Source organism: Papaver somniferum, chromosome 5, assembly GCF_003573695.1.
Source record: "Papaver somniferum cultivar HN1 chromosome 5, ASM357369v1, whole genome shotgun sequence".
NCBI lineage: Eukaryota > Viridiplantae > Streptophyta > Magnoliopsida > Ranunculales > Papaveraceae > Papaver > Papaver somniferum.
The window spans coordinates 192352132-192376769 of NC_039362.1; the positions used below are offsets into that span (position 1 = coordinate 192352132).

The 24638-nt window shown below is 37.8% G+C and overlaps 4 protein-coding genes and 2 non-coding genes across 7 annotated transcripts; all 6 read left to right on the plus strand.

The window, feature by feature from the left end:
- Positions 1–8201: 8201 nt before the first annotated feature.
- Positions 8202–10965, plus strand: LOC113278388 (protein FAR-RED IMPAIRED RESPONSE 1-like). Its single transcript, XM_026527241.1, has 4 exons — positions 8202–8339; positions 8982–9528; positions 10068–10311; positions 10604–10965. Exons 2-4 carry the CDS (start codon positions 8992–8994, stop codon positions 10618–10620), a joined length of 798 nt encoding a protein of 265 aa, XP_026383026.1. The 5' UTR covers positions 8202–8339; positions 8982–8991; the 3' UTR covers positions 10621–10965.
- Positions 10966–13886: 2921 nt separating this feature from the next.
- Positions 13887–13981, plus strand: LOC113284987. Its single transcript, XR_003328507.1, has one exon. It is a non-coding gene; the product is annotated as a small nucleolar RNA snoR1 (small nucleolar RNA).
- Positions 13982–14153: 172 nt separating this feature from the next.
- On the plus strand, positions 14154–14280 carry LOC113284952. The gene has a single exon (XR_003328475.1). It is a non-coding gene; the product is annotated as a small nucleolar RNA snoR86 (small nucleolar RNA).
- A 1128-nt stretch (positions 14281–15408) lies between these two features.
- Positions 15409–17822, plus strand: LOC113278389 (GDSL esterase/lipase 7-like). Its single transcript, XM_026527242.1, has 4 exons — positions 15409–15772; positions 15858–15988; positions 16837–17344; positions 17423–17822. Exons 1-4 carry the CDS (start codon positions 15514–15516, stop codon positions 17635–17637), a joined length of 1113 nt encoding a protein of 370 aa, XP_026383027.1. The 5' UTR covers positions 15409–15513; the 3' UTR covers positions 17638–17822.
- A 405-nt stretch (positions 17823–18227) lies between these two features.
- Positions 18228–19395, plus strand: LOC113278391 (GDSL esterase/lipase At2g03980-like). Of its 2 annotated transcripts, none has more exons than XM_026527246.1 (3): positions 18228–18556; positions 18987–19117; positions 19258–19395. In XM_026527246.1, exons 1-3 carry the CDS (start codon positions 18289–18291, stop codon positions 19282–19284), a joined length of 426 nt encoding a protein of 141 aa, XP_026383031.1. In that variant the 5' UTR covers positions 18228–18288; the 3' UTR covers positions 19285–19395. The 2 variants fall into 2 exon arrangements, with proteins under 2 accessions (XP_026383031.1, XP_026383030.1); XM_026527245.1 differs by having other exon boundaries at positions 18987–19173; positions 19258–19391.
- Positions 19356–20293, plus strand: LOC113278390 (GDSL esterase/lipase 7-like). The gene is made up of 2 exons (XM_026527244.1): positions 19356–19765; positions 19837–20293. Exons 1-2 carry the CDS (start codon positions 19387–19389, stop codon positions 20049–20051), a joined length of 594 nt encoding a protein of 197 aa, XP_026383029.1. The 5' UTR covers positions 19356–19386; the 3' UTR covers positions 20052–20293.
- The last annotated feature ends 4345 nt before the right edge of the window (positions 20294–24638 follow it).

A 24638-nucleotide genomic window follows, 5' to 3' on the forward strand; every position in this document is an offset into this window, starting at 1 on the left:
GCATGTTCATCACTATCAAATACCTCCAATAAGCATCAATAATAGTTAATGGGAAATGTCATATCCATCTAATTTCAAATTAAAACTGAATTAAGATTACTTAAAAAAAAAAATACTACCTCCGTCCCAAATTGGTTGAGCTAGTATTACAATTTATAATTATTTTATCTCTCAAACTATACCACAGATATTCGTAAATTTTATATGATTGAAAAACATTTTAAAACACCTACGTAACGAATATAAACATGACTATTAAATGATTTAATAGGAATTTTTTTTTGAAAATGACTAGCTCAACTAATTTGGGATGGAGGGAGTATACATTTCGGGTCATCTTATCGTAGGTGCAAACAAAATGCGATGTTTATTGAAAAAGTCCGACACCATGTTGTACTTCCGATTTTTTCTGAAGATTTATTATAGAAAATGAATTGGCGAGTATAGATAGGTACTTGAAACAATACCTTCTAGGTATAATGAAGCCCTTTAACAACGTAGATGAATTCAAGGTTTGTATCACTTGATTCAACCAAAATGCACCGAAAGATTGTTCTGATGTGCTAATAATAAAAAGCGGAAAGTTTTATTTACTTATCGAGACTTAATTTATCATTACTTATGGGGTTTTGTATCTGTTAAAATTTCATGTTCATAACCAACAAATACCTCCAATAGGCATCAATAATGGCTAATAAGAAAGGTCACATTCGCTTAATTTCAGGTCCTCCTGTCATAGGTGCAAACAAAATACAATGTTTATTGAAAATATCTGATACCCCTTTCTCAACAAAATTCAATTGAGAGGCTATTTTAGGATATCTTTTCTTAAATTAACGATATTTGTGTGGCTTTCTCATGTGACCCTGTTATTTATTCTCTTGGCGCTCTCTCTCAAGTTGGGCTCCGAAAAATTCAAGCTTCTCAAGCTTAGAGTCAACTGAGTAAAAGAGAGTGAGAAAATGGCTAAACACTCAATTGTCATTCTAATAAACAAAACTGATAACATGAAAGTATTTAGAGTTTTAACGGAAAGTCCATATAAAACTCTTTCTTTGACCTGCTTTAATTCTCAATGTCATGACTCCTTATTAGTAGGGTCCTATAATGGAGATGAAATTTCTTAAATTGTCAATCTGAAATCCCACGTGGATCAACAACAAGAACAGGCTTTTTAAACCAATTGGAGATACCCTAGAAGATTTTATTTCTTTCATATTTGAGTAACTTCAACTAATCATGATTTCAAATGGAACTTTTTTGACACTAGTATTGGAGATGCTCATAGTACCTTATTTACTAACACAAATCTTAAAAATTAATAATATACCATTATAACTGAATATATTATACGTTGGGAAGCAATTTTTAGGATGTCATAGAGATCCAAATACTCCTGCCAACAAAGTCGATTTCTTGTTGTAAAACAACTTGATCGACAAAAAAAGATGTTAGAGCTATAATAATGAGCCATAAGGCAATAATTATATCACAATGGTTCATTATCTTATTTCGATCATCGATGATTTTTCATAGACTGAGAAAAATAATAAAAAAGATCGAGAAAAAAACTATCAAAAAAATTCGGTTCCCATTTTTTGGGTATGGATTCTGGTGGGACCGTCCCTCATCCCATAAGTACCATGAATCCTTTTTGTGTGAGTCTTTTTTTTCTCGGTTTGTTTAGAATTTTCGGTCATTCATCAAATTTAGATCATAGGATAGACCTAGGGTTCTTATGTCAAATAACCATTTTCTAAACTTATTTGAGATGATCTATTTCTTCCATATTTGAATATCCTCAAATAACCATGACTTTCACATGAGATTTTTTTGACACTAGCATCCGAGATGCTCCTATCACCTTATTTATTGGCAGAAATTTGAATAACTAATAATATACCACTACAACCGAATAAATTTTATGCTAGGAAGCAATTTTTAGATCACAAGATAAGTCACATGTAACTTTTGAGTCTTAAGGATCCAAATAATTTTTCCCATGAAATAGGTTTCGTGTCGTAAAACAACTTGGTCCATAAAAAATATGTTAATAGATAGTTATATTACGATGTTCCGTTTATCGATGATCTTTCGTGGACAAAAAAAAAGGAAAAATGTATGGATTCTGTTGGGCCCTCCCTCATCCTTACAAGAGGTCCAATTTCTGTGTCAAAAATTTTTGATGGACCGAGACAAAAACCACAAGAAAAAAACCGTTAAGACACGCCCCTTGCTAAACTCTCGAAGGACGGACCCACTGGGATCACATATCATGAAATTCTGTGAGGGGCGGTTTTTTTAAAGATTTTTTGAGAAGATCGTCTAAAATCTTTGTTTCCGTGTGAGTGGTCTTTTTTTGTGTGTGTGTTTTATGTCTTGGTTTGTTTAAAATTTATGTTCATTCATCAAATTTGAGTTATCGGATATATGTAGGGTCCTTGTGTCATATTCTTGTATTATCTGGATTTGGGTTACAAGATAATTTTTACCATTGTATGACACATTTTAGATCAGAGTAACAAACTTTAAAGTGGTTGGGTATGGTTGGTGTGACGTGGCTGAAAGTGACGCACAATGATTATGCGTTACAGAGTTGCAGGACAAGTCAGTAACCCGCAATAATGGCGCAATGCAAATCCATAATAGTGCAATGCAAAGCCATAATAACGTATACTGTATAGACCGTCAGTGCTAAGAATGGCATAACCCTGCAAGGACAGTGAAGCACAAAGGTAGTGCTACACTGTAAAGCACATTGGCTAAGTAATGAAGCTGATTGGCCGACACAATGAAGCTTCATTGAGGGAAAGGCAAGAAGTGGCCAAAGTGACATATGCAACATGCGATGTTGGCATCGATGCATATCCATGGAATTGAGTTGGCCCAAGCTCAAGGATGATGCAAGAGTTAAGATTAGACCACGAGTTGGTCCATGACATGTATTCAAGATTGGCCAAAGCTTGAATAATGCAAACAAGCTAGCAATGCAAGAGTTGCATTATTATTGTCAAGCTAATTGGAAAAGTGAAGCATATATAATGCATGAGTAACTAGAGTGAGCTTAAGGAGCTGTCCTCAATGTTTGAAGCATAAGGATTTTCCGTGCAAGAGCTTAGAGTGATAAGCATGCAGGGCCAAGAGGGCCTAGCGTTGGAGCAAAGCAGAATCCAGTATGGCGCAACAAGTGTGCAATACGGCTCAAGTGACGGTTACAAGTTGGTTACTGGCTTCACAAGCATGCCAATGACGCATGATGAAGTACAACGGTTATAAAGGAGTTTATAAGTGTGGGAGAAGAGTTCTAACTGCTAGATAACAGGTGTTGCATGATTGGCGCGAGTTAGTAGAGAACTGGCCAGTTGGCACAGTTATTGGTGGTTACATAAATGCTTTATGGGACAGATGGCTGTCCCATGCATGTGCAACGGTTGTGCACGTTTTATCCAAGTAAATCTGCTGTATAAATATTCCTAAGGCATGGAAACTCAGCAGGCTTGCATATGTGAGTGAGAGACTCAAGACAGGAGAGTTTTTGTAAGGCTAAGGCTTGGTTAAAGGTGAACATGTCTGTGTAAGTCCCTAGTGGGCAAGTTTTGTATTTCTTCCCTTTGATGCAATAAAATGAAGTGATTGTGTCATGTTATAAGTGTTCTTGGTTGGATGATTGTTGTTGATAAAGTATGGCATGAATTGAGTGCATTATGGGGTGCATTTGATAAGTTTAAGAAAAGAGAAAGAAGGCTAAAGACTTCCGATGGTAAACTCGAAGAGTTGACTGTTTGCATAGGTGCAAACTTATAAGGCTGAAGTGCAAGTGGGTGAAGCTTTATTCACAGAACCATTGTGCTGCCGGGTTACACTTTTGCAGAATTGCAAGAGGCATTTGAAGGTGTGACAATTCAGGTATCGGAGCTGTGTTTGGTACACATCTCGAGTGTATTTGTTGGATAATACACTAGTGCTTCTTTCTCTCTTAATCTATTTTCCTGTGAGCAAGTAAGTGGCGCATTATTTTCAGAGTTTTGCATTAGAAATGAGTTCTAATGGCATAATGATCGACGAAGAACTACCGGGTACGTTTGATCAGCTTGAGGAGTATGGTGATCTTGGTGATCTAACCATTGACTTTGGTTCTGATGACATTGATATTCCTCTTGTTTCTGAAGATAAAGGAAGGCTGGATTTACTTGAAGGAAGAACATCGGATTGGTTTAAAGAATTTGACAAAAAGGTAGGTGCAGTCGAGGACAAGGTTTCTGATGAAACCTTGTTAAATTGCGAAACAAATGCTGAAGTGACTGAATTGGAGTTGCAATTCAGTGACATAAATACCATACTAATAAGCCATGCGAAGAAAATGTCAGAGGAAGTGGCAAGCATTCGCGGGTTAATCAGCAATGGCATGTGTTGCATAGGAAACGTGCATGGAGAAAGCTCAAATCGAGTCTCCGAGCCAAAAATTTACGCATGGTCCAGAAATGCTAGAGCAATTGAGAATTTCTTGTATGACGTTGAGGCATACTTTGAGGAGAATGGAACTGGGGAAGAACAAAAAGTAACTCTCGCATGCAATTACCTTGGTGGTGATGCAAAGGTTTGGTGGAGAACTATGCTGCAAGAAGATGAAGCTGTTGGTTTTGCCAATCCTATGTCATGGGATGACATGAAAGATGGACTGAGATGTCAGTTCTGGCCAAGCAATGGTGCTTGGTATGCAAGGGAAAGTTTGCGTAGGCTAAAAATGACGAGTAAACCACATGCCTATGGTGAAAACTTCCCCGCATTGGTGCCAAAGACATGTGGCATGAGTGAAGAAGATCAGATGTTCCAATTTCTGGCCGGCGCAAGTTCAAGTGTGATTTCTGAACTTAAGAAGCGCAAATTTCAGAGTATCCAGATGGCTATGCAGATGGTAAGAGAGCTTCCCAGTAGGACAACAACTGAAGATGTGCAAAGATGCGAAGGAAAGGCCAAAGAAAAGGAAAAATCTGTTGGCAGTAAGCGGAAGCATGAACCGAAGGAATATGAACTACTCCCTTAAGACCGGAAGTATAGGGTATGTTTCATTTGCAAAGGTTTGCATTTCGCTAGAAGCTGTCCACTCAAGGGGCAACTGAGTGCATCAGTTGGGGATGACTATGGGAGTCATTCTAGAAAGACTCGTGAAGGCCGAAGTGAAGGTTCAAAGAGGATACCTCGCAGCGAAGTTGTCGCTCACTTCGACGAAAGAAACTAATCTAAGAACAAGAGTGAGTGTTGTTGTCTCCATTGTCAACACTTTGATGCCAAAAACAAGAGTGTTTTCTTGCCTTGTTTTATGTAGCTTTAGTTGTTCGTTGTTGCAAACTCTGTATGTAGATTTTGGTTGTACAGACTTTTATTTGAGTCTTCAAGTTTGTATATATATACTTTGCTTTGGTGTAAGCAAGTTGCTTTGTTAATGAAGTTTTAGCTTTCCAAAAGTGATCAGTGGATCAATCATGTAATAGTACATGGTCTTGCCTATTTATTTACGATGTAAAGCTAGTTCATGGGGAGATGCTGCAAGTAGCATACTTAGCCTAATGTATGCAATGACAAGAAAAATTGAAAGATAATAAGAAAAGCATATGACAAGAGTCTTAGTTGGTGTAAAATTGATGTTGTTGTTTGGGGATTGCAAAATGGCACAACAGAAGATGGGCGGAGACGGTGCAAGCAATACAACAAGTAAGAAATCATTTTATCAACAAGCATGAGTTGGGTAGAACTCATGGCCTTGACGAAAGACACACACTTTCCAGGCAACAAGCAACGCGGTTCAAAAAAGCATTTGGAGACATATTGGCTTTGAAGGCATGGCACATGGACAGCTAACGGGTTAGATAATGATATGTCCAAAAGATAGTTAGTCACAGTTGCGTAGATGGGCTGTGCAACTCAATAGTTTTGCTGTATGGAAGTTGAGCAAAGAAAACTTGCGATTCTAGTTCGGGTATGAAACATGGCATAAGTATAAAGAGTGTTATGCTTGGCGGCCACATTCATAGAAATGAGTTCTTGAATGATGCTTGCATAATCAGAACGTAGCAAGGCATAAAGTATTGAATTCAGGTGTCTTATACAAAGACAACCCCTGTTTACTTTGTGACATGCTTAATGAGGATCACGGAGAACAACAGTTCAAGGCATGGGCCGACAAAACTGATTGAAAATGAAGCCAAGTCGTTTGTAAGTCCTTGTCATGATGAGTTAGATGCAAAAGCCAAAGTCGGGAGGCGAAAGACTATGGCAATGATCATGGTGATCATGTTAAGAAGAATCATTCAGTGCGTACACTTAGGCGTAAATGATTCAATGCGAGATTCAGGCTTAAAGGGAGTCGTCTAAGAAGAATTTTAGGTTTGCATTTGGGTATTGATGCATGATTTGAGTAGCAGCGTAAGCGTAGTGCACGACGCCGAGAAGTGGCTTAAATAGATGAGATCAGTGACAAAGCAGTAAAACTAAGTGATGCTGATGCTAAAGCATAGAAGCTGGCTAAGGGCGTTTTGAAAAAGCCAGCAATGATTGCTCAATTTCAGAAAGGGTTCTGAAAGTGCATGCAACGAAGATTGAGACCAATATATAGTTTATGCTTGGCTGCGTTCGACGAGGGCGTTGAACGGATTAGGTGGGGGAGGTCTATGACGTGGATTCAAGTGACGTATAATGATTACGAGTTACAGAGTTGCAGGCCAAGTCAGTAACCCGCAATAATGGTGCAATGAAAAGCCATAATAACGCAATGCAAAGCCCATAATAGCGGTATACTATATAGACCGTCAAGTGCTAAGAATGTCATAACCTGCAGAGCCAGTGAAGCACAAAGGTAGGGATACACTGTAAAAAACATTGGCTAAGTAATGAAGCTAATTGGCCGACATAATGAAGCTTCATTGAGGGAAATACAAGAAGTGGTCAAAGTGACAGATGCAACATGCGATGTTGGCATCGATGCATATCCATGGAATTGAGTTGGCCCAAGCTCAAGGATGATGCAAGAGTGAATATTAGACCAGGAGTTGGTCTATGGCATGCATTCAAGATTGGCCAAAGCTTGAATAATGCAAACAAGCTAGCAATGCAAGAGTTGCGTTGTTATTGTCAAGATAATTGGCAAAATGAAGCATATATAATGCATGCGTAACTAGAGTGAGCTTAAGGAGCTGGCCTCGATGTTTGAAGCATAAGGATTGTCCGTGCATGAGCTTAAAGTGATAAGCATGTAGAGCCAAGAGGGTCGAGCGTTGGAGCAAATCAGAATCCAGTATGGTGCAACAAGTGTGCAATACGGCTCAAGTGAAGGTTACAAGTTGGTTACGGGCTTCACAAGCATGCCAATGACGCATGATGAAGTAGAACGGTTATAAAGGAGTTTATAAGCGTGGGAGAAGAGTTCTAACTGCTAGAGAACAGGTGTTGCATGATTGGTGCGAGTTAGTAGAGAACTGGCCAGTTGGCACAGTTATTGGCGGTTACATAACTACTTTATGGGACAGATGGTTGTCCCATGCGTGTGCAACGGTTGTGCACGGTTTTGTCCAAGTAAAGCTGTTGTATAAATAGTCCTAAGGCATGGAAATTCGGCAGGCTTGCATATGTGAATGAGAGACTCAAGATAGGAGAGTTTTTGTAAGGCTAAGACTTGGTTCAAGGTGAACAAGTCTATGTAACTCCCAAGTGGGAAAGTTTTGTATTTCTTCCCTTTGATGCAATAAAATGAAGTGATTGTGTCATGTTATAAGTGTTCTTGGTTGGCTGATTGTTGTTGGTAAAGTATGGCATGAATTGAGTGCATTATGGGGTGCATTTGATGAGTTTAAGCAAAGAGAAAGAAGGCTAAAGACTTCCGCTGGTAAACCTGAAGAGTTGACTGTTTGCATAGGTGCAAATTTATAAGGCTGAAGTGCAAGTGGGTAAAACTTATATTCACAAAACCATCATGCTGCCGGGTTACACTTTTGCAGAAATTTGCAAGTAGCATTCGAAGGTGTGATAGTTGGTATGCCAATCATCTTTGCAGGAGAAAAACGATGAACCGGCGGTCCGGCATTCTGTATCCATTTAAGTGCACTGGCAAAGAGTTCCCGGCTGTCTAATATCCATAAAATGTCGCGAATCCCAACAACAAGGAAACCGCACGTGCTCCTCACTGAACCGGGGAAGAAAGAAAAAAAGTCTCGTGTGCTTTCGTTCTTTGTTCACTTTCACAAAATTTTTCCCAAAACACTCAAAAACCCTAATTTTCATCGCTCGCCCAATCTCATCATCACTTTTGATCCGTCGATCTCATCTGCAATTAATCTCACTAAAAGGTACTCTTTTAATTGTACTTAATGAAATCCGTTTACTAATTTTTGGTTTGAAAATGAATTTTGTTATTTGAATGAAGATTATATATTGTTCTTGGTCTAGTAAGGAATTGGGTCTTGCTGAATGATCCATTTAGTTAAGTTAGAGGATGGGGATGGGAAAATTTTAGTTGATTCTCTTGTAGAAATTATGTTAAATTGAGAGGGTAGTTCCTGCAGAAACTCATTTTAATCACATTAGATAAAAGGGATGTAATATTATATCCGATTATATCCGGTGCATCGAGAAATTTAGATAATGTGATGAACATTTAGGTGGTTGCATTATGAAACCTAGGGTTTTCTGTAAAGTGCAATTATGTCTTTCAACTCTTTCCTTATTATCTAGGTTAATGGAGCTGGAAATGGGAGTTAAATTTGTCTCGGTGTTTTCAGTTATGGCTGTATTTGATCTTGCAGTAGCTTAAGAAAGACAAAGAGATATTCCAAAATCATGGGATGAAAAGTAATCCAATGTTGTTATTGACTGTGTGAGGCTTGATGGGTGCGTGAATAATATTCATTTACGATTTCAACATGAGTGACTTTCTGTTGATTTGGTTTCCTTCATTTTAAAATTCACAACTGTTTTTTAACTAACTACAGGAACACAATAATGGGCACGTCTGCTCAAGGATTTGATCTAATGGAGAATGGCAGGGAGATTGAAGAAGAAACTTCAAATGATATTGAGCTTGAAACAGTTGAAGAGTGCGACGACACTGGTGAAAACACGAAGATGGTTGTACTTTGTGATGACGATTTAGTTAAAGCTGATTCGTCAGAGCCGTATGTTGGGATGGTGTTCAAATCTGCAGATGATGGTAGGGAATATTATTCTGAGTATGGCAGGCTAAATGGTTTCACTATACGTGTTAATCGCAAAAGAAGATCGCGTATTGATCGTGCGGTTATTGGTTTTGATTATGTATGTTCAAAGGAAGGATTTCGGCGAAAGAAATCATCTAAGGAAGAAAAGGTTGCTCGACTATCCAGGCAAACTAGAGTGGGATGCAAGGCAATCTTAGTGATAGCGTACAAGAGAGATCTTGAAAAATGGGTTGTTACCAATTTTGTTAGAGAGCATAATCACGAGCTTATGGTTCCAAGTGAGGTTCCAGTCCGACAGATAGATAAGGGTCCACTTAACGAGGTAAGCTTTCGGTGAAGTACTTGGTCGATGTTTTTGAATGTTTCCGGATGGGTTCTTTCCCTTGAAATGAATAGTATATATTAGGGGATTGGACTGTTCATGTATGCTGGTTTGTCTTTTAGAAATTACTTGCTAAAACTTAAGGAAAATTCGACTATGGGTTATGGATACTCCAGTATGACTTTAAGAATTGAAGGCATTGTAGCTAACAAGAAACAGTTTTGAGTTTGACGAATGATCTGGCTTTATAATTAAACACAGGAACTATGGATTGTATAGTATTAAAACGACAAATATACATAGGGGTGCACAGATACATGATCCTCAGTAGGAGAACAAGAATAACTGTAATCAAGTAGCTTTGAGTCTTCCACATTTTTGAAAAAGAACATGTCGCTTTGTGTCGTATATACACAAGTACTGGGGGATGACCTCTTTCAGTAATTTTGTGAATGTCTCCTGAAATATTCTACCCAGTTGTTTTTATTTTTGATTTCCTACAGTTGATCGGTATGTGAGGAGGTTTTTCTTTGTGGCAGGATGAGAAGGATAAACGAATTAGGGAATTGACAACAAAGCTTTACAATGAGAAGCAACGGTTCCAACGACAGTGTGCAGCATATGAAGAGCGCTGCGATGCATATAAAGCTCAGTTAAGTAAAATCATGAAAGACATTGATATGCACACCGACCACCTTACCATGACTGTTCAAACTGTTGTTCAGAGTATTAAAGAGATAGAAGATGAAGAATCAAATCATTGGGAGACCCAAGCAATTCAAAGTGAGTACTCTTTCTTCCAAGTCTGTTTAGGTCGTGGTCCTCTATTTATGTTATTAACATGCTCTTGACTTGTGAGTGTATAAACATATGATATTTTCTAATCCATATGGTGCTTACAGAATCTTGTTATAGTCCTGATCACTGTTGTAATAATGCACAAACATATTTTCGTTTAGCATCTGTCATATTCTTGTTAATATTTCATTACCACTTACTTCCATCTAAGAGATTACATGTGAATCAAGAGCTTGATAAGTTCCAACTTGTGCTAAAATACTGCAATTTGTGGTAGGTGAAACAAACCGGTAGCATTTTAATTGGAGGTGATAATGTTATCCAAATTTGCCTACGATGCTGGTGCTGCTAATTGAAGTGCTCCATCAAATGGCTGGCAGGTGACCATTTAATCCGCAGTTAGCTCGTGGATAACCCCAAATTAAGCTTTTGTTTGGCATATACTAAACCGCATGTGTGTTCATCAACAGAGCTGTTCAGCAGGGATAGTCTATCCAAGGTTAACTGAAAAGCATTATCTGTACAATGAGGGTTTACCCCATTTTCTGACCAGGATTACCCTGGCTCTTATCCACTCAATTGTATACCTTTGTATTTGGATTTCTGGTTTATGATGCAAATGAAATTTCAGCTAATATTGTTGATCTTTTGGCCAGATGATGTGATTTGATAAGAGAATCAGATTGTCACCTTTTCCGCAGATCCTCCAAACATCATATTCCCCTGTATTTTGGCCACATTTTGTATCCTGAAGTAAAATGTTTTGTTCTTGGCCCTGCGGCCCTGCCATCATTATCTCTGATACTTTAGCACAAAAAGAGAAATAGAGGCACGGGTAGTTAGTCTTGAAATGTCGGCCCGGATCGGCCCGGTTGGTTCTCCAAAGCAAAACAACTTAATATAAATAGATTTACATTGAGATTCTAGAGAACAGAGGAGAAAGGGCGATACTGTCTATAGAAAACATAGAGAGGTGAAGCTAAGAGTAGAGAAATTAGGGTTTTAGAAGCGGCAGAAAAAGAAAACATGTGGACAAAAACTGAAATTCCAGAATCGGTTCTCTCAGAGAATCTTGATGGCAAATAGTTTTCAATCTGAATCTTAATTTTTTTTTCTGCTGCTCAAACCCTTTGATATTTCTCTTACTCAGATCTCACTTATTCTCTATTTCTATTAGAGTTTTATCACCAGCTCTATCTCCTCGGCCTCATGATGTTATCCTGAAGGCTAAATTTCCATGTTGATTGTTTATTTTTTTGGTTTTGTTGGGTTTTTTAAGATTTGGTTTATTTTTCAACTTTAAGGTTTTTGGTATGAACATCTAGGGTTTGTAAAAACTTTTGAAATCGCAGAGGGGAAAAAATTTGATTAATGGGTCTCAGTTTCTTAATATTATTTTCATATTTGATTTTGGTTCTAGTTTTTTTTTTTTTTTTTAGGTTTCTGGTAAGAACATCTAGGTTTTTTTTTTGGAATTGAAAGAAGGATAAGTTGAATGCTTGGTTTCATGGGTGTTTGATGAAATACCGAAGAGAGTAGGGAATTTATATGATTATCAGAATGCATGGAGTTTAAGTTCTTGATTTTAATTTTAAGTTTGAATTATTTTTTTGTTGAGCACTTGGCTTGATGGGTGTTTGATGAATTGTCCAATAGAGTACAAGTTGATGATTATAATGAGTTAAGGGTGTATGGTTTAGATCTGGAATATCTGTTTTCTTTCGTGGAGTAGTTAAAGGTAAAAATCAAGTTGAATTGTCAATGGTCAAAGGCTGTTTTGGAGCACCCATTGCTGGCCATGAAACCACAGCTGTGACATCAACCACAAGTGGTCACTCCGTCTCTATGTTTTTGCATTAGATCACAGATGATCACTTGGTTGCACTGTCTCTATGTTGTTGCATCAGATAATATTTAGTTGCAAGCCCTCTGTGTAGCATGAGACCACTGTTGGTCACTTGGTTGCACTGTCTGTATGTTGTGGTGGTTGCAAGCCTCTTTAGGTGCATGCTTGTGCACACCCCTGCTTGGGCACCCCAGTCACCTTTGAGAGGAAAATCTGTCTGGCTGAATGCGGGTAACTAGGGAAATGAACGGTTGAAAATACGTCACATCGCCACCGGCGATCAAGTGGCATGTTTTCTATCATTTTGATTGTACTGTTATGGCAGTTTAAATTAGAAAGATCTACTCCCTTTTGAAGAAGAGTCAGATCATACAACAAAAATGATAGAAAACACGCCACTTGCACGCATTTGGCGATGTGGCATGTTTTCGGCCTTTTATTTCTTTAGCCATTCGCATTCACCCCAACAGATTTTTTCCTCAAGAGTGATTAGGGTGTCCACGTAGGGGCGTGCACGGGCGTGCACCATTGGCTTCCATGCATTCTGTTGTACCTAGTCAATTGAGCTGCCACTTTATTTTACTCTCTTTTAGCATGACTAAAAGTAAATTAAGTTTTTACATAGTTGTTGAAGCTCTTCCAAGATCGTTATGCATCGCCATTTTAGTAACTTGTAGACAAGAATCTTAGAAATTTTGCTGATTTACCCATTTTCTAGCAGCATATGTAGCTTGGAAACCATTGCCTGACTTATTCACAGCTTTATGCCAATTGTTTTGTTTTTCCATGTATTGACATACTGATTATATGGGTTACATTTATCCAATTTATTGAGGTATAGTGGAACTGAGCCCTGTTTACAGGGAGAACCCCTTGGCGAAGCTATATTTCAAAGGACATCAATGGATCTTGCTGAGCAATTTATTTTATTTTTTGTCGTTTCAATTTCATTAAGTGTTAGTTGTTTCTCTTCAATCAATACTGTACTAATTATTAGTGACTTAAAAAGCACAGTGATGACACTATTGTGGACTATAGTTTCTGATCGGGGAACTTCACCCTATTTTTTTATTACAAACCCTTGGCTGTCTGAGCACACATAATATAGTAATTGTCATATATCCTTGTGTTCATTGCATAATGCTTGTGATGATTGTCTAATCACCTGAGATGTAGTGGAACTGTGGCTCTTGTTTACAGGGAGAACCCCTTTGTGAGATTACATTTCACATGAAATTGATGGATATTATTGAGGCGGTTAATGTTGTTATTTTATCTTTTTAAGTTTGGTTTCACTCCCCTTTTTATGTTTGAGTTTTAACCATTCTACATTTTGTGGTAACTGGTAGCCATATAGACTAAAAAAACTCATGAAGTGTGTTATCTTACAGCTTCTTCTTTCGGAATTTATGAGACCGCAGTTAACTACAACACTATATGTTTCATGTAAGGCTGATTATATCCAAGCTTGGGTTTATGTGGATTTGATTAATATGTCACTCTTATTATGATGTATTACTTAACACACTGTGCATGTGGCACCTCTGCTTCTCTCGAGAATCTATGAAAGTCCTAGTGCATGTCTTAAATTTTTGTCTTTTAGTGTTAGTACTGCAGGCCTACTTTATTCAACAGCTTGTTTGTCTTAAAAAACAAGAATGAATTGTCTTCCCTTTTGATTTCTTTAGAATAAGATTTGATGGGAGTGTAGGTGGGCAATGATGATCAATGCTGTTTTTCTGACACCTCTTGTATGAGAAGAACCTTAAAACAGTTCTTCCTTGAGCACAGTTAGCAACTCTTTGAGCTCTTCTACTCCGTATCTTCCTTTTGTTCTATTATTGTAGACTATAGTCTCACGCTTCTGGTCACTAGAACCTGAGAAATGTCTGTTTTCAGTCAGGTACTTTTTGAATTGAGCTATATCTTGGCACTTTAACTAAGCTTTAGGAGTTATGTTTCAAATGAAAAGCCAATTTGCAGGCGAAGTCGTCTAATTCTAATGATGATCATATTTGCGATTGAAGTTGGCAATAGCAATAAGCAATTCTCTGTGTGCCTATCAAATCTCTTAATTTTGAACAAGGCATCGAACTAGTTGATGTGTTCAACCTGTATTTGTTTCATAATATCAGTTTTGATGTGTTCTTAACCTGTATTTGTTTTGGTCAATGTTTGTATTATGTATTCATAGATATGAGACTTAAAGTTGTTGGCTTTTCCTGCACATGTTTGAACTGTGCTGTCTTTTGTTCTCCATATGGATGTTGAAATAGATTATAGATATATGTTTCACTGTAGAAAAGTACATGGTAAAGATACATTCCTTCATCTGCTTTGGTTTTGCAACTCTAGTCAAATTGTTTGGAGCTGGTTTGGGGTAGGTGTTTGGATTGTTAAATCCAAAATCTTGTGATGATGTTTGGGTTTTTGCAAAAGTGAAGAGCCCATAGTAAAACAAGTAAGGTTGACTGTTGTCTTTATAACTTTGAAGAATTGTGGATTCAGAGGCCCTTTCTGAGCAGACTTAAAGCTAGAATCCTTGGGTTGGTCCTTGAAGGGAGTTATAGAATGGAATCAGTCGTTTGGTTCAAGAAGAATTACATTAAGCATCATTAAGGAATTGTCAGTGGTTGGTTACTGTTGTGGGTGATGCTCTCTTTTGTTGTGCTTTGCAGCAATTGGCAATTCTTGGAACTCCGCTTTTGGAGTTATTGTTAAAAATCATTTTTGTCAGGTAAATGGTACAGTTTCAGGCAGGTGGTATTGAGTTATTGTTAATAATTGTGCAGGTTCCATGGGCAATTATTTGAAGATGGACCAAAGCTGTTATGTTCACTGTTGTCAGTTGGTTAATTTTTCAGCAGACTTTTTTGGCTTAGGGTAGTTGAGATATTAGTCTTATTTGTATTTTGATAATAATGTGAATTGTTATTTAATGTGCTAGAGAAATTATAATCAAGTTCAACTTGTTGAGCTATTTTGACAAGGATCGGATCGGATCCGATTAACTATTTCTGGTATTCTATAATCGATAAATATAGGAGATAAACTGCAACTTAAGGTCTGGCAAGAGAGTTATCTACGTTAGTGGGTGCTAATATCGAACTTTGAACTTCCTAAAACATTAAAAAATAAGGCATGTGTTAGAGGTTAGCCATCCATCAAAGACATCTTCATATAAAAATATGGAAATTCTTTTGAATGCACAAATTTGCAGAGTCGGAGCTTAGACATCCATTTTTGAATTTCTCCACCCTGGCCGGCTATATAAGTTGTCGACTAGTCGCACACTGATTACATCCATCCACAAAACAAAAAAAGCAAAAGAGGTGCTCATCATGAACTTCTCTTTTGCATTCACCCTTTTTGTAGCTTTCTTTCTGCTCTTTCAATCTCACCAATTTCCTACAGCTGAGGCTGTGAGACATGGTTTTAAAGCTGTACCGGTATACGTGTTCGGCGATTCTTTGGTCGACAGTGGTAACAACAATTATCTCCAGACGCTTAACAAAGTCAATTTCACACCATATGGAATTGATTTTCCATATGGAGCTACTGGCAGATTCACTAATGGCAAAACTGTTGTAGACTTTTTCGGTAATTTTTCCACGTTCATATAGATGTGAAATCTGTATTTTTCGAAACGCAAATTACTAATTAATCAAGTCCATTTCTTTTGTAGCTAAATGGCTTGGATTGCCGTTGGTACCACCATATTTAGGCTTATCAGAAGAGGAGAAGCTTAAGACAACTACAGGCATAAATTATGCCTCTGGAGCTGCCGGCATTCTTCCGGAGTCGGGAACTGACGCCGTAAGAAACTCGCATCACATATCCTAAAACTAATTATTGGTGTTTATCCATAGGCCAAATTTTAATTATTCATTTTTGGTCAAACGTATGTTTTGTTATGGTGACAATTTAACAGCTAATTTATCTGGTGACGCTGCGGAATCAAAAACCATCAGTTGACTTTGTATTCTTTTTGTCTTTTTGCTGAGACATCAGTTGGTCTTGTAAAATGCTTGACATTTACGGGGTTGGATAGCATATCAGAAGTTGTTTTTTGACTTTTAAAAGTCAAAAAGCCAGAAGTTAATTTTGCTGTTGAATTTTCAAAATAATTTCTAGAAATTGAAAATTAATTTTTTGTAAAGCAAAATAATTTTGCTTCTGACTTCGAGTTCTAACTTTGACTTCTGGAGAAGCAGATGTCAGAAGCAGCAAATTTGGATCCAAACACGCTAGCCTGTCTGGATAATACATCAGTATTAGCTTTTCGACTTCTAGAAATCAAAAAGTCAGAAGTCAAAACGACTTATACAAATCAAAAAGTTAATTTTTTGTGAAACAAAATAGTTTTGCTTCTGACTTCAACTTTTGGAAAAACAGAAGTTAAAAAATGTCCTCTTTGTATTGCAAAACTGACGTTGGCTTCTGCTCGGAAGATAACTCTAAAATTGGCTTTTTCTTCTAAAAAGGCAAAAGTGCTTTTAAAAGTTTTTTTTTTGATCGATAATCAAATCATGGTCACAGAAAAGATTATGGTGCCGAGAAAATCGTTCTTTACTCAGTTTTAAATTCAACCTTTTCGGTTTGCTGTTGACTGGTTGATACTTGATACCAATATCTGATTACATTGTGTTATTCTGCGGATGTAGGGAGACAACTTAAACTTGGCAGAACAAGTCGATTACTTTGAGAAAACAGTGAAGACTGACTTGCCCAAATCATTCAAAACCCCAAAAAAGATTTCCAAACACTTGTCCAAGTCCATATTTGTGGTCAATATCGGTAGCAATGACTACATTAACAATTATCTTCAACCAGCAAAATTCAATGGCAGCAAAACACACACTCCATTACAGTTTGGTGCCCTTTTGATATCAAATTACAAGGCACACCTAGTGAGATTATACAATTTAGGAGCAAGGAAATTCGTAGTATTTAACTTGGGTCCTATTGGGTGTATACCCGGAATAGTAAGCAGCGTCACTCCGAAACCGGTTACCCCATGCATAGAAAGTGTTAATAATCTGATTAACATTTTCAATTCTGGAATCCCAAATATGATTCAAGAACTTACAACCACTTTGGAGGGTTCCAACTTTGTATTGGCAGACATCTTCCAGAAGAGCTATGAACAAAACCAATCTCCACTTAAATACGGTACGTTATAATTTTCTTTTGATTTCGATCTCCAGGACTACTGCAAACTCTTGACTAACTCCTTGCATAATATTTCAGGCTTTTCTGAAGGGAATTCACCGTGTTGCCCGGCTGGATCAAATGGAACTCTGCGTTGTCTTCCGAATGATACAACATGCAAGAATAGGAATACTCATTTGTACTGGGACAGAGCTCATCCAGTCGAGAGAGTTAACTATGAAATTGCTAATGGATGTTTTAGAGGCTCATCAACTTGTTTTCCCATTAATCTTCGCCAATTAACTCGTCTGTAATAATTTATATTGAGTTGGTAAAATACCGTTTAACAGATAAATTTCATTCCAGTTTGTCATTGTCATTGCATGCAACAAATTTTACGTAAAGGCGAGTTTGCAAATTATGCTGTAATATTGGAAAACTGTTGTTTTCCTATTTGTATCGTGTTGCGAAAATAAAACAGTTAGACGTTTCGTAATTATAATTTATAAAGTATCATGAGACTAAGAACGTAAATTACCCATGGTGGTAATTGTCATATTGAAATGCAAGAGGTAACTCTGAATGAAAAAACTTTGTATCCAGTGATGTTTCTTACTTGTTTTAATTACATAAGGAATCTGTACACGTATATAGATTTTAAAAAGAATATAAAGGAAGATATCTTATTATTGCATGCTATAATCACGCTAATTAAATTACCGAAACTTGTTTAAACTAATTAATATGGGTTCAATTCATTGTTTACACTAATTAGGAAAGTTAGAGCTTAACCGTCAAATTTAAAAACATCTTCTGTATACAAAATAATTAAATAAATACGAAATCTTTTGTATACGCAAACTAGGAAAGTTAATTAGAGATTACCCATCCATTCTTCATTTCCCCCAATATTTATAACTATACACAATTCATTCCCAACCCTTCAAAACTAAACTCACAGAACCATGCATTTCTCTTTTGCGTTCATCCTTAATATTATCTCTTTCTTTCTTCTGATTCAATCTCATCAAATTTCTGGAAAACAATCCAGTACTAATCAAGGTCCTGTCGTTGCACCGGCATTATATGTGTTTGGTGATTCTTTGGTCGACAGTGGGAACAACAATTATCTTCAAACACTAGCAAAAGCCAATTACCTTCCGTACGGAGTTGATTTTCCAAATGGATCTACTGGGAGATTCACCAATGGCAAAACTACAGTCGATTTTTTCGGTAATTTAAATGCCATTAATATAGATTTAATTTTTCATTCATTTGCTTATTAGTTTTACTTTATTTTTCTTTCTTTAAAGATTTGCAAATTCCTTTGTTTAGTTAACAAGTTGTTTATTTGTTTTTAAAGATTTATGTGAAATTGTGCATGACTAAGGTTGAGATACAAAAACAATTTTTCGATGGCCAGACTAAAAATAGTTAGCAAAATGTTGTAATAGATTGTTTGTTTGCACATTTTTGAAGAACTTATAAAGAGAGAATATAATTAAAATTTTCCATTTCTCCCATTAAGTGATGTTCCTTCATCTAAGTATCAGTGATTATGAAACAAAGCAGTTTGGAAAATACAATGTACATGTTGGCCCATGATGGCTATATGTCTGTTTTTATTGATTCAATCGTTAATCTAATTTGTTCATTATTTTAGCCGAATGGCTTGGATTGCCATATGTACCACCCTACTTAGGTTTATCGGAAGAGGAGAAAAGCAAAACAATAACCGGTATCAATTATGCCTCAGGAGCATCTGGCATTCTTCCAGAAACAGGAACTTTAGTAGTACGTTTTTCACTATGGATTCATTTAATAGTTACAAAAAAAATTCAGTTTATAAGGTATGAACGTTCTCAAAATTTTGTAACTATATATCTCATTAATTCATCTTATGTGATTAACTTTGATTTTGTGTTTGCATGCAGGGAGACACCTTGTGCTTAGAAGAATAAGTAAATTACTTTGAGAAAACAATAAAAGATGATCTCCCCAAATCATTGAAAACCCAAGAAGAAATTTCCGAACACTTGTCTAAGTCCATACTGGTGCTTCAAATGGGTAGCAATGACTACATCAACAATTATCTCCAACCAGCAAATTACAATAGCAGCAGAACATATAATCCTCAACAATTTAGTGACCTAGTGATATCAACTCTCAAGAATCAGCTAGTCAGATTATACAATTTAGGGGCAAGGAAATTTGTAGTATTTGAGTTAGGTCCTATTGGGTGTGCACCAGGAATAGTTGGTAGGGCAACTCCAAAACCAATCACCCCATGTCTAGAAAGTGTTAATAATTTGGTTAACATTTTCAATTTGGGATTTACAACTATGACTCAAGAACTTACACCCGCCTTGCAAGGTTCGGATTTCATTCATGGTCTTGTCTTCAAAAAGAGCTATGACGAAAACCAATCTCCCCTTAAATATGGTAAGTTTTTTTTTTATTTTTACTTTAGAGTTTTCACATTATACAGTTACCGTATACTTATTGACTAATAGGATTTACTGGAGGAAGTACGCCATGTTGTCCCTCCTTAGGAAGGGGACCAGGACCTTGTCTTCCAAATGGTACCCCATGCCAGGATAGAAATGCTCATTTGTATTGGGACGTTGGCCATCCGGTTCAAAGAGTAAACTATGAAGTTGCTTATGATTGCTTTGAAGGCTCATCGACTTGCTTCCCTATTAATATTCGCCAATTGGCTTGTATTTAATAGTTTATTTTGAATTTAGCATAGTTATCAGGCAAATACAATCCAATTCATTTTATTGAATATGTTTAGCTTTCTATCAACACTCTTTGAATTCCTTCCAGGGGGCCGCCAAACTACAGCAAGACTAGGCCAGCCTTAAGCCACCCTTGAAAAGCCTAAAAAGTCTTTTCTTTGAACCATGTTTTAGGGTGTACAATAAAATTTCAAGGCATCCAAAATGATGGAACTAGTTAGGTAGGGCGATAAGGAGTATTTAAAGATACGTAAATTACTCAGTTATCTTTGATTAATTTATTAATATAATTATTTTTTAACAATATAATTATTTTTTAAAAAATTAATTATTTCTTATTATTTTTTTATTAATCAAATTTTTATCATTTGAAATTTTATTTTTTTAAAATTCTTTTTATTATTATTTTTTTTGGTATTAATATTTTATGGAAAACTGTTAATTACATTGTAACAATGTTCTTAGTTGGCATCCGAGCAACAAGCTGGGCGCCAACCCCTTTTTGAATAGCAACACCCAATCTATGAAAAATAAAACTACCTAGACCACTACCAGCATCATGACTAACTAAACAGTTCTTCAAACGCTTGAAAAAGCAAACAATGTCTTCACTGAGTTCCCCTAAGGTGGTGAACGCCAAAACTCCCAAACCATAACCATGCGAATCACATTCACTCAAATATTTAGAACTTTTGCGCGCAATTGCTTTAGAAATAGCCTGCCCCGGAATGAAAGAACGGACTCCATCACCAGTAAAAGGTGAAACACCTGTGACATCCATGCAAACATCTTGGCCGTTTTCCCAGTTGAGAACAAGGATATCCGCTGGACGTAAATCCTTGCCAGATTCTGAAGAAAAACCCAAAGAGACCTCTTTGCGTGCAGGAACACCAACTTTGTAGCAAATACTCGCAATAACATCCCGAACTAAATCATGACGAAACTTCAACCCCACATCATTAGCACAATGTAATGCATGGTTTCCAAAAATATCCATAGATCTATTACAACAAGAGCACAAACCATCTTCAACAAACAAAGGGATGCCGAGGCGATAACAAACAAATGCTCTAAACTGTCTGGGGCCAAGACACTGATTCAACCCATTGATAGGGACAACTAAGAGGTAGTCTTGAGCATGTTTGATCTGATTGCATTGCCACAGAATGGAATCTCTTGCAGACAAGGTAAATTGGATAGGGATATGCTTCTTAACTGCATCAAAATAAGTTACTGCCATAGAATGCATGGGGGGGGGGGGGGGGGGCAGTGTCATCGACGCGGTAAGAAGAAGGAAACCACATACCTGAATAAATTTCTGAAAAGCCAACTTATAGGCAGTCCCGTTATCCGCTAAGAAAGAGCTACCAAGTATTGTCTTGCGCACTGAAGTAGTCTGACTCTGGGAGACGAGATAACAGTAGGAACGGGTGTCAGCCATAGTATAAACACCAAGTACCCCATCTTTGATAGGAAGAGTGGCCAGTCTTTGTTGCAAAGGCCCAAAACCAGGCCCATCTCCCGTGATTAGAAGCCTCAAATATCTGAATAAGTGGTCATCAAAGAGGTCAGAGGCCAGGTGCAGAGCTTCTGGATTGGTGGTGCGCATTGCAAAGTATAACCTGGATACACCAACACAGTTGCGGAGTAACAACAACTCACTTTGGGGATCCTTGATCTTTTTGATAGCGGACATAAGATGGATAGTCTTGTTCACCCTATTAAGCACCATGTCTCTCCTGAAGTCCAAATCCAAACTCACAGGACCACCCAGCAGCTTAACTCCCTTGCTAGGCCGGCTAATGTCGGGGGGAAAAACACCTACCTCAATGCTGCGTGGGCCAAAAAACCTCAGTCTTCTTGATATTGAGATGTAAGCCCCTACTTGGTCCTTCGGATTCTATAATACTCAAAGCTCTGGCAACCTCCATCGTGTCACCAATGATAGTGCCATCATCCAGGTACCAAGCATGCAAATCCAGCTGACAGCGAGAAGCAATAGATTTTACAAGGGGGTGAAGTGTCAGAGCAAACAAAAGGGGACCAAGCGGATCACCTTGTTGAACACCGAGCGCAGAGGACAAGATGTATTGGTCATAATAAAGTTTAGCAGGTCTTGCATAACAAAATTCTACCCAGCGAGAAATACCTGGGCAGTGAAGCCGGACCTCCCGAATAAGACAAAACCTGCTTACCATGTTGAACGCATTCGAAAATTCAATAAGCAACATTGATATCTTGTTCGATTTCCCTTTCAATTCCAACAAACCATTGACAGCATGAAGTATACTTTCACCTCCTACCGGCACACCCACACCAAATTGAAAATCCCCCAAGTAAGATAACATGTCCTTGCCAACTGAAAAGGCATCCACCTTGGAGACCAAGCGTCGCCAAATAGTACCTATCGCGATAGGCCGAAGACCACCTCCAGGTTTGAGAAGAGGAGTAAGGGGTGCACTAGCAATTAGATCACCCAAAGCCTTGGGACACTTACCTGCCAACAAAAGGTTGACCACCCCTATAATCAAAGCCACCAACTCATCCGCAACTGCCGCCGCTGCACCACTCAGCGCATCGACTAGATGTTGTGCACGTAGCCCATCACGACCACAAGACGTACCTTTAGGAAAACCCTTGATGGCCCCCAAAACAACCCTTGTCTCAACCGTGATAGGATCACCAGCAACAACATCGTCTGGAATGGAAGGTGAAGGAGCTTCAGGGTGTTTAGAATGTAGTTCAACCAAGGTTTGCACGCTGCAAGGAGCAACCCCATTCGAGGACAAAACTCGAATAGCTGCAGCAAAATGTCCCTGCTCTATCTTTCTCCGGCAAGCACTTAAATTTGACGCTTCAGGTCTTTTCTTTTTACTGTCCGGATTGGCTGAGTGTTGTTGGCATGGCTGACGCAATAACTTGGAAATCAGAGTGTAGCATCCCGATGGTTCCTTCCAAGTCAGGAGTGCCTGTTGGATGTCATCTACTTGCAAGAGCTTCCTGTTGGAAGATTTCTCTTCAACTGATCGCTTGGGCCTATACAACAGTAACGTGCATATGGGAACCAACAGCAAGCGTATCCAGCCAGTTATGTCAGCAGGTTTGCAAAGCACACTGTCAAGGCAAGCCTTCATGGTGCGAGAAAAGCTTAGTCTACACTGATGGGGTATGCTAGAAACCGTGGTAAATTGACGTTGGAAAACAACGTTAAGTAAATCAGTCGAAAGAAAAAACGACTCATCTGGTTCAGCATCAACAGGCACACTCTCTGTAGAGTCCACAAAGGCAGGAAAAACAGCAACAACAGACCTGTCCATGTCTTCTGCGAAAGGAGAAACTTCACCGGTGACAGCAGCAGGCCTATCAATCCCATAGATAAGAAAATCAGTTGTTCCCCCATTTAAAGGACCAGCAACAACACTGTGAAGGACTCCGTCTTTTCCTTTGCAGGGAGTTTTCCAGCCGTGTATGATCATGCAATGACTGCAAAGCCAATACGCGACTGTTGGAGTAATTTTTCCCAGGCACAGTACATCTGCAACTTACTGGAGATAATCGCTCCGCAACTGGACCTACTCTCCTCAGTTATTATTTTAAAAAATCCTTTTTTATTATTGTTTTTTAATGAATACTAAGTGATACGATGAAATATATTGTTTTCTTAAAAAAGAAAAAGAAAAAAGAATTAATATTTTTTTAAAATTTATTTTCTTTATTTTTTAAATATAAAATTTCTTTGTGAATCAATCATGTGGCAATGTAACAGGAAAGAGCATGCGATGGATTTCCTCAAGATTGTGCCTATTAGTGGTTAAATCAAACAGTTGGGCCAAGGAAGTTTAGTTCCATTCTCAAGTATCGGCTTGGCATTCCATTCTTTGTCGAGGGCAGTGAGTGTTCCATTTGCAGCAAGCTAATGGACATTTATGCCGAGTATGTCCTGCATTATGCTAGTGAGGTGGGGTTGAAATTCAGACATGACATGGTTCGAGATGGTCTTGCGGACATGTGTTACAAGAAAAGAAGTCTCATTGGGTTTTCTATCTAACAACGCAAGTGGATTAAAGACCGCTGATATTCTCGTCTATAATTGGGAGGATGGGAAAGATGTATACTTCGATGTTACAGCCGTCCCATCATTCACAAGTGCTAGAACCCACAACTTTAATCTAGGCCAAGCTATCAATGCCAAGGTTACTCGCAAAAACAACAAATATTTGGACCAATGTGTGACTCACGTGTATGGTTTCAACGTTTTAGCCTTTTCTACAGTAGGTGAACTTGGAGAAGACACAATATTCTTTCTCAAGAGACTAAGAAACTGCCTAGCTATTCACGATGCCAACCATAGAATAAGAAGTTCTCTCTATCATAGATTAGGTATTATTATTCAAAAGGGATCCGGTGCCCAGCTTGTTGCTCGACTACCCTCCTCCGACATGTAAAGAACCTTTTTGTGTTTTTATTTTTTAATGCCCTCTGGTGGCTGTTGTTTTTATAAAATAAATAGATAAATAATAATAATAATAATAAGTGAAGACACTGTCACTTTTCTTAAGCGTTTGAGGAATTGT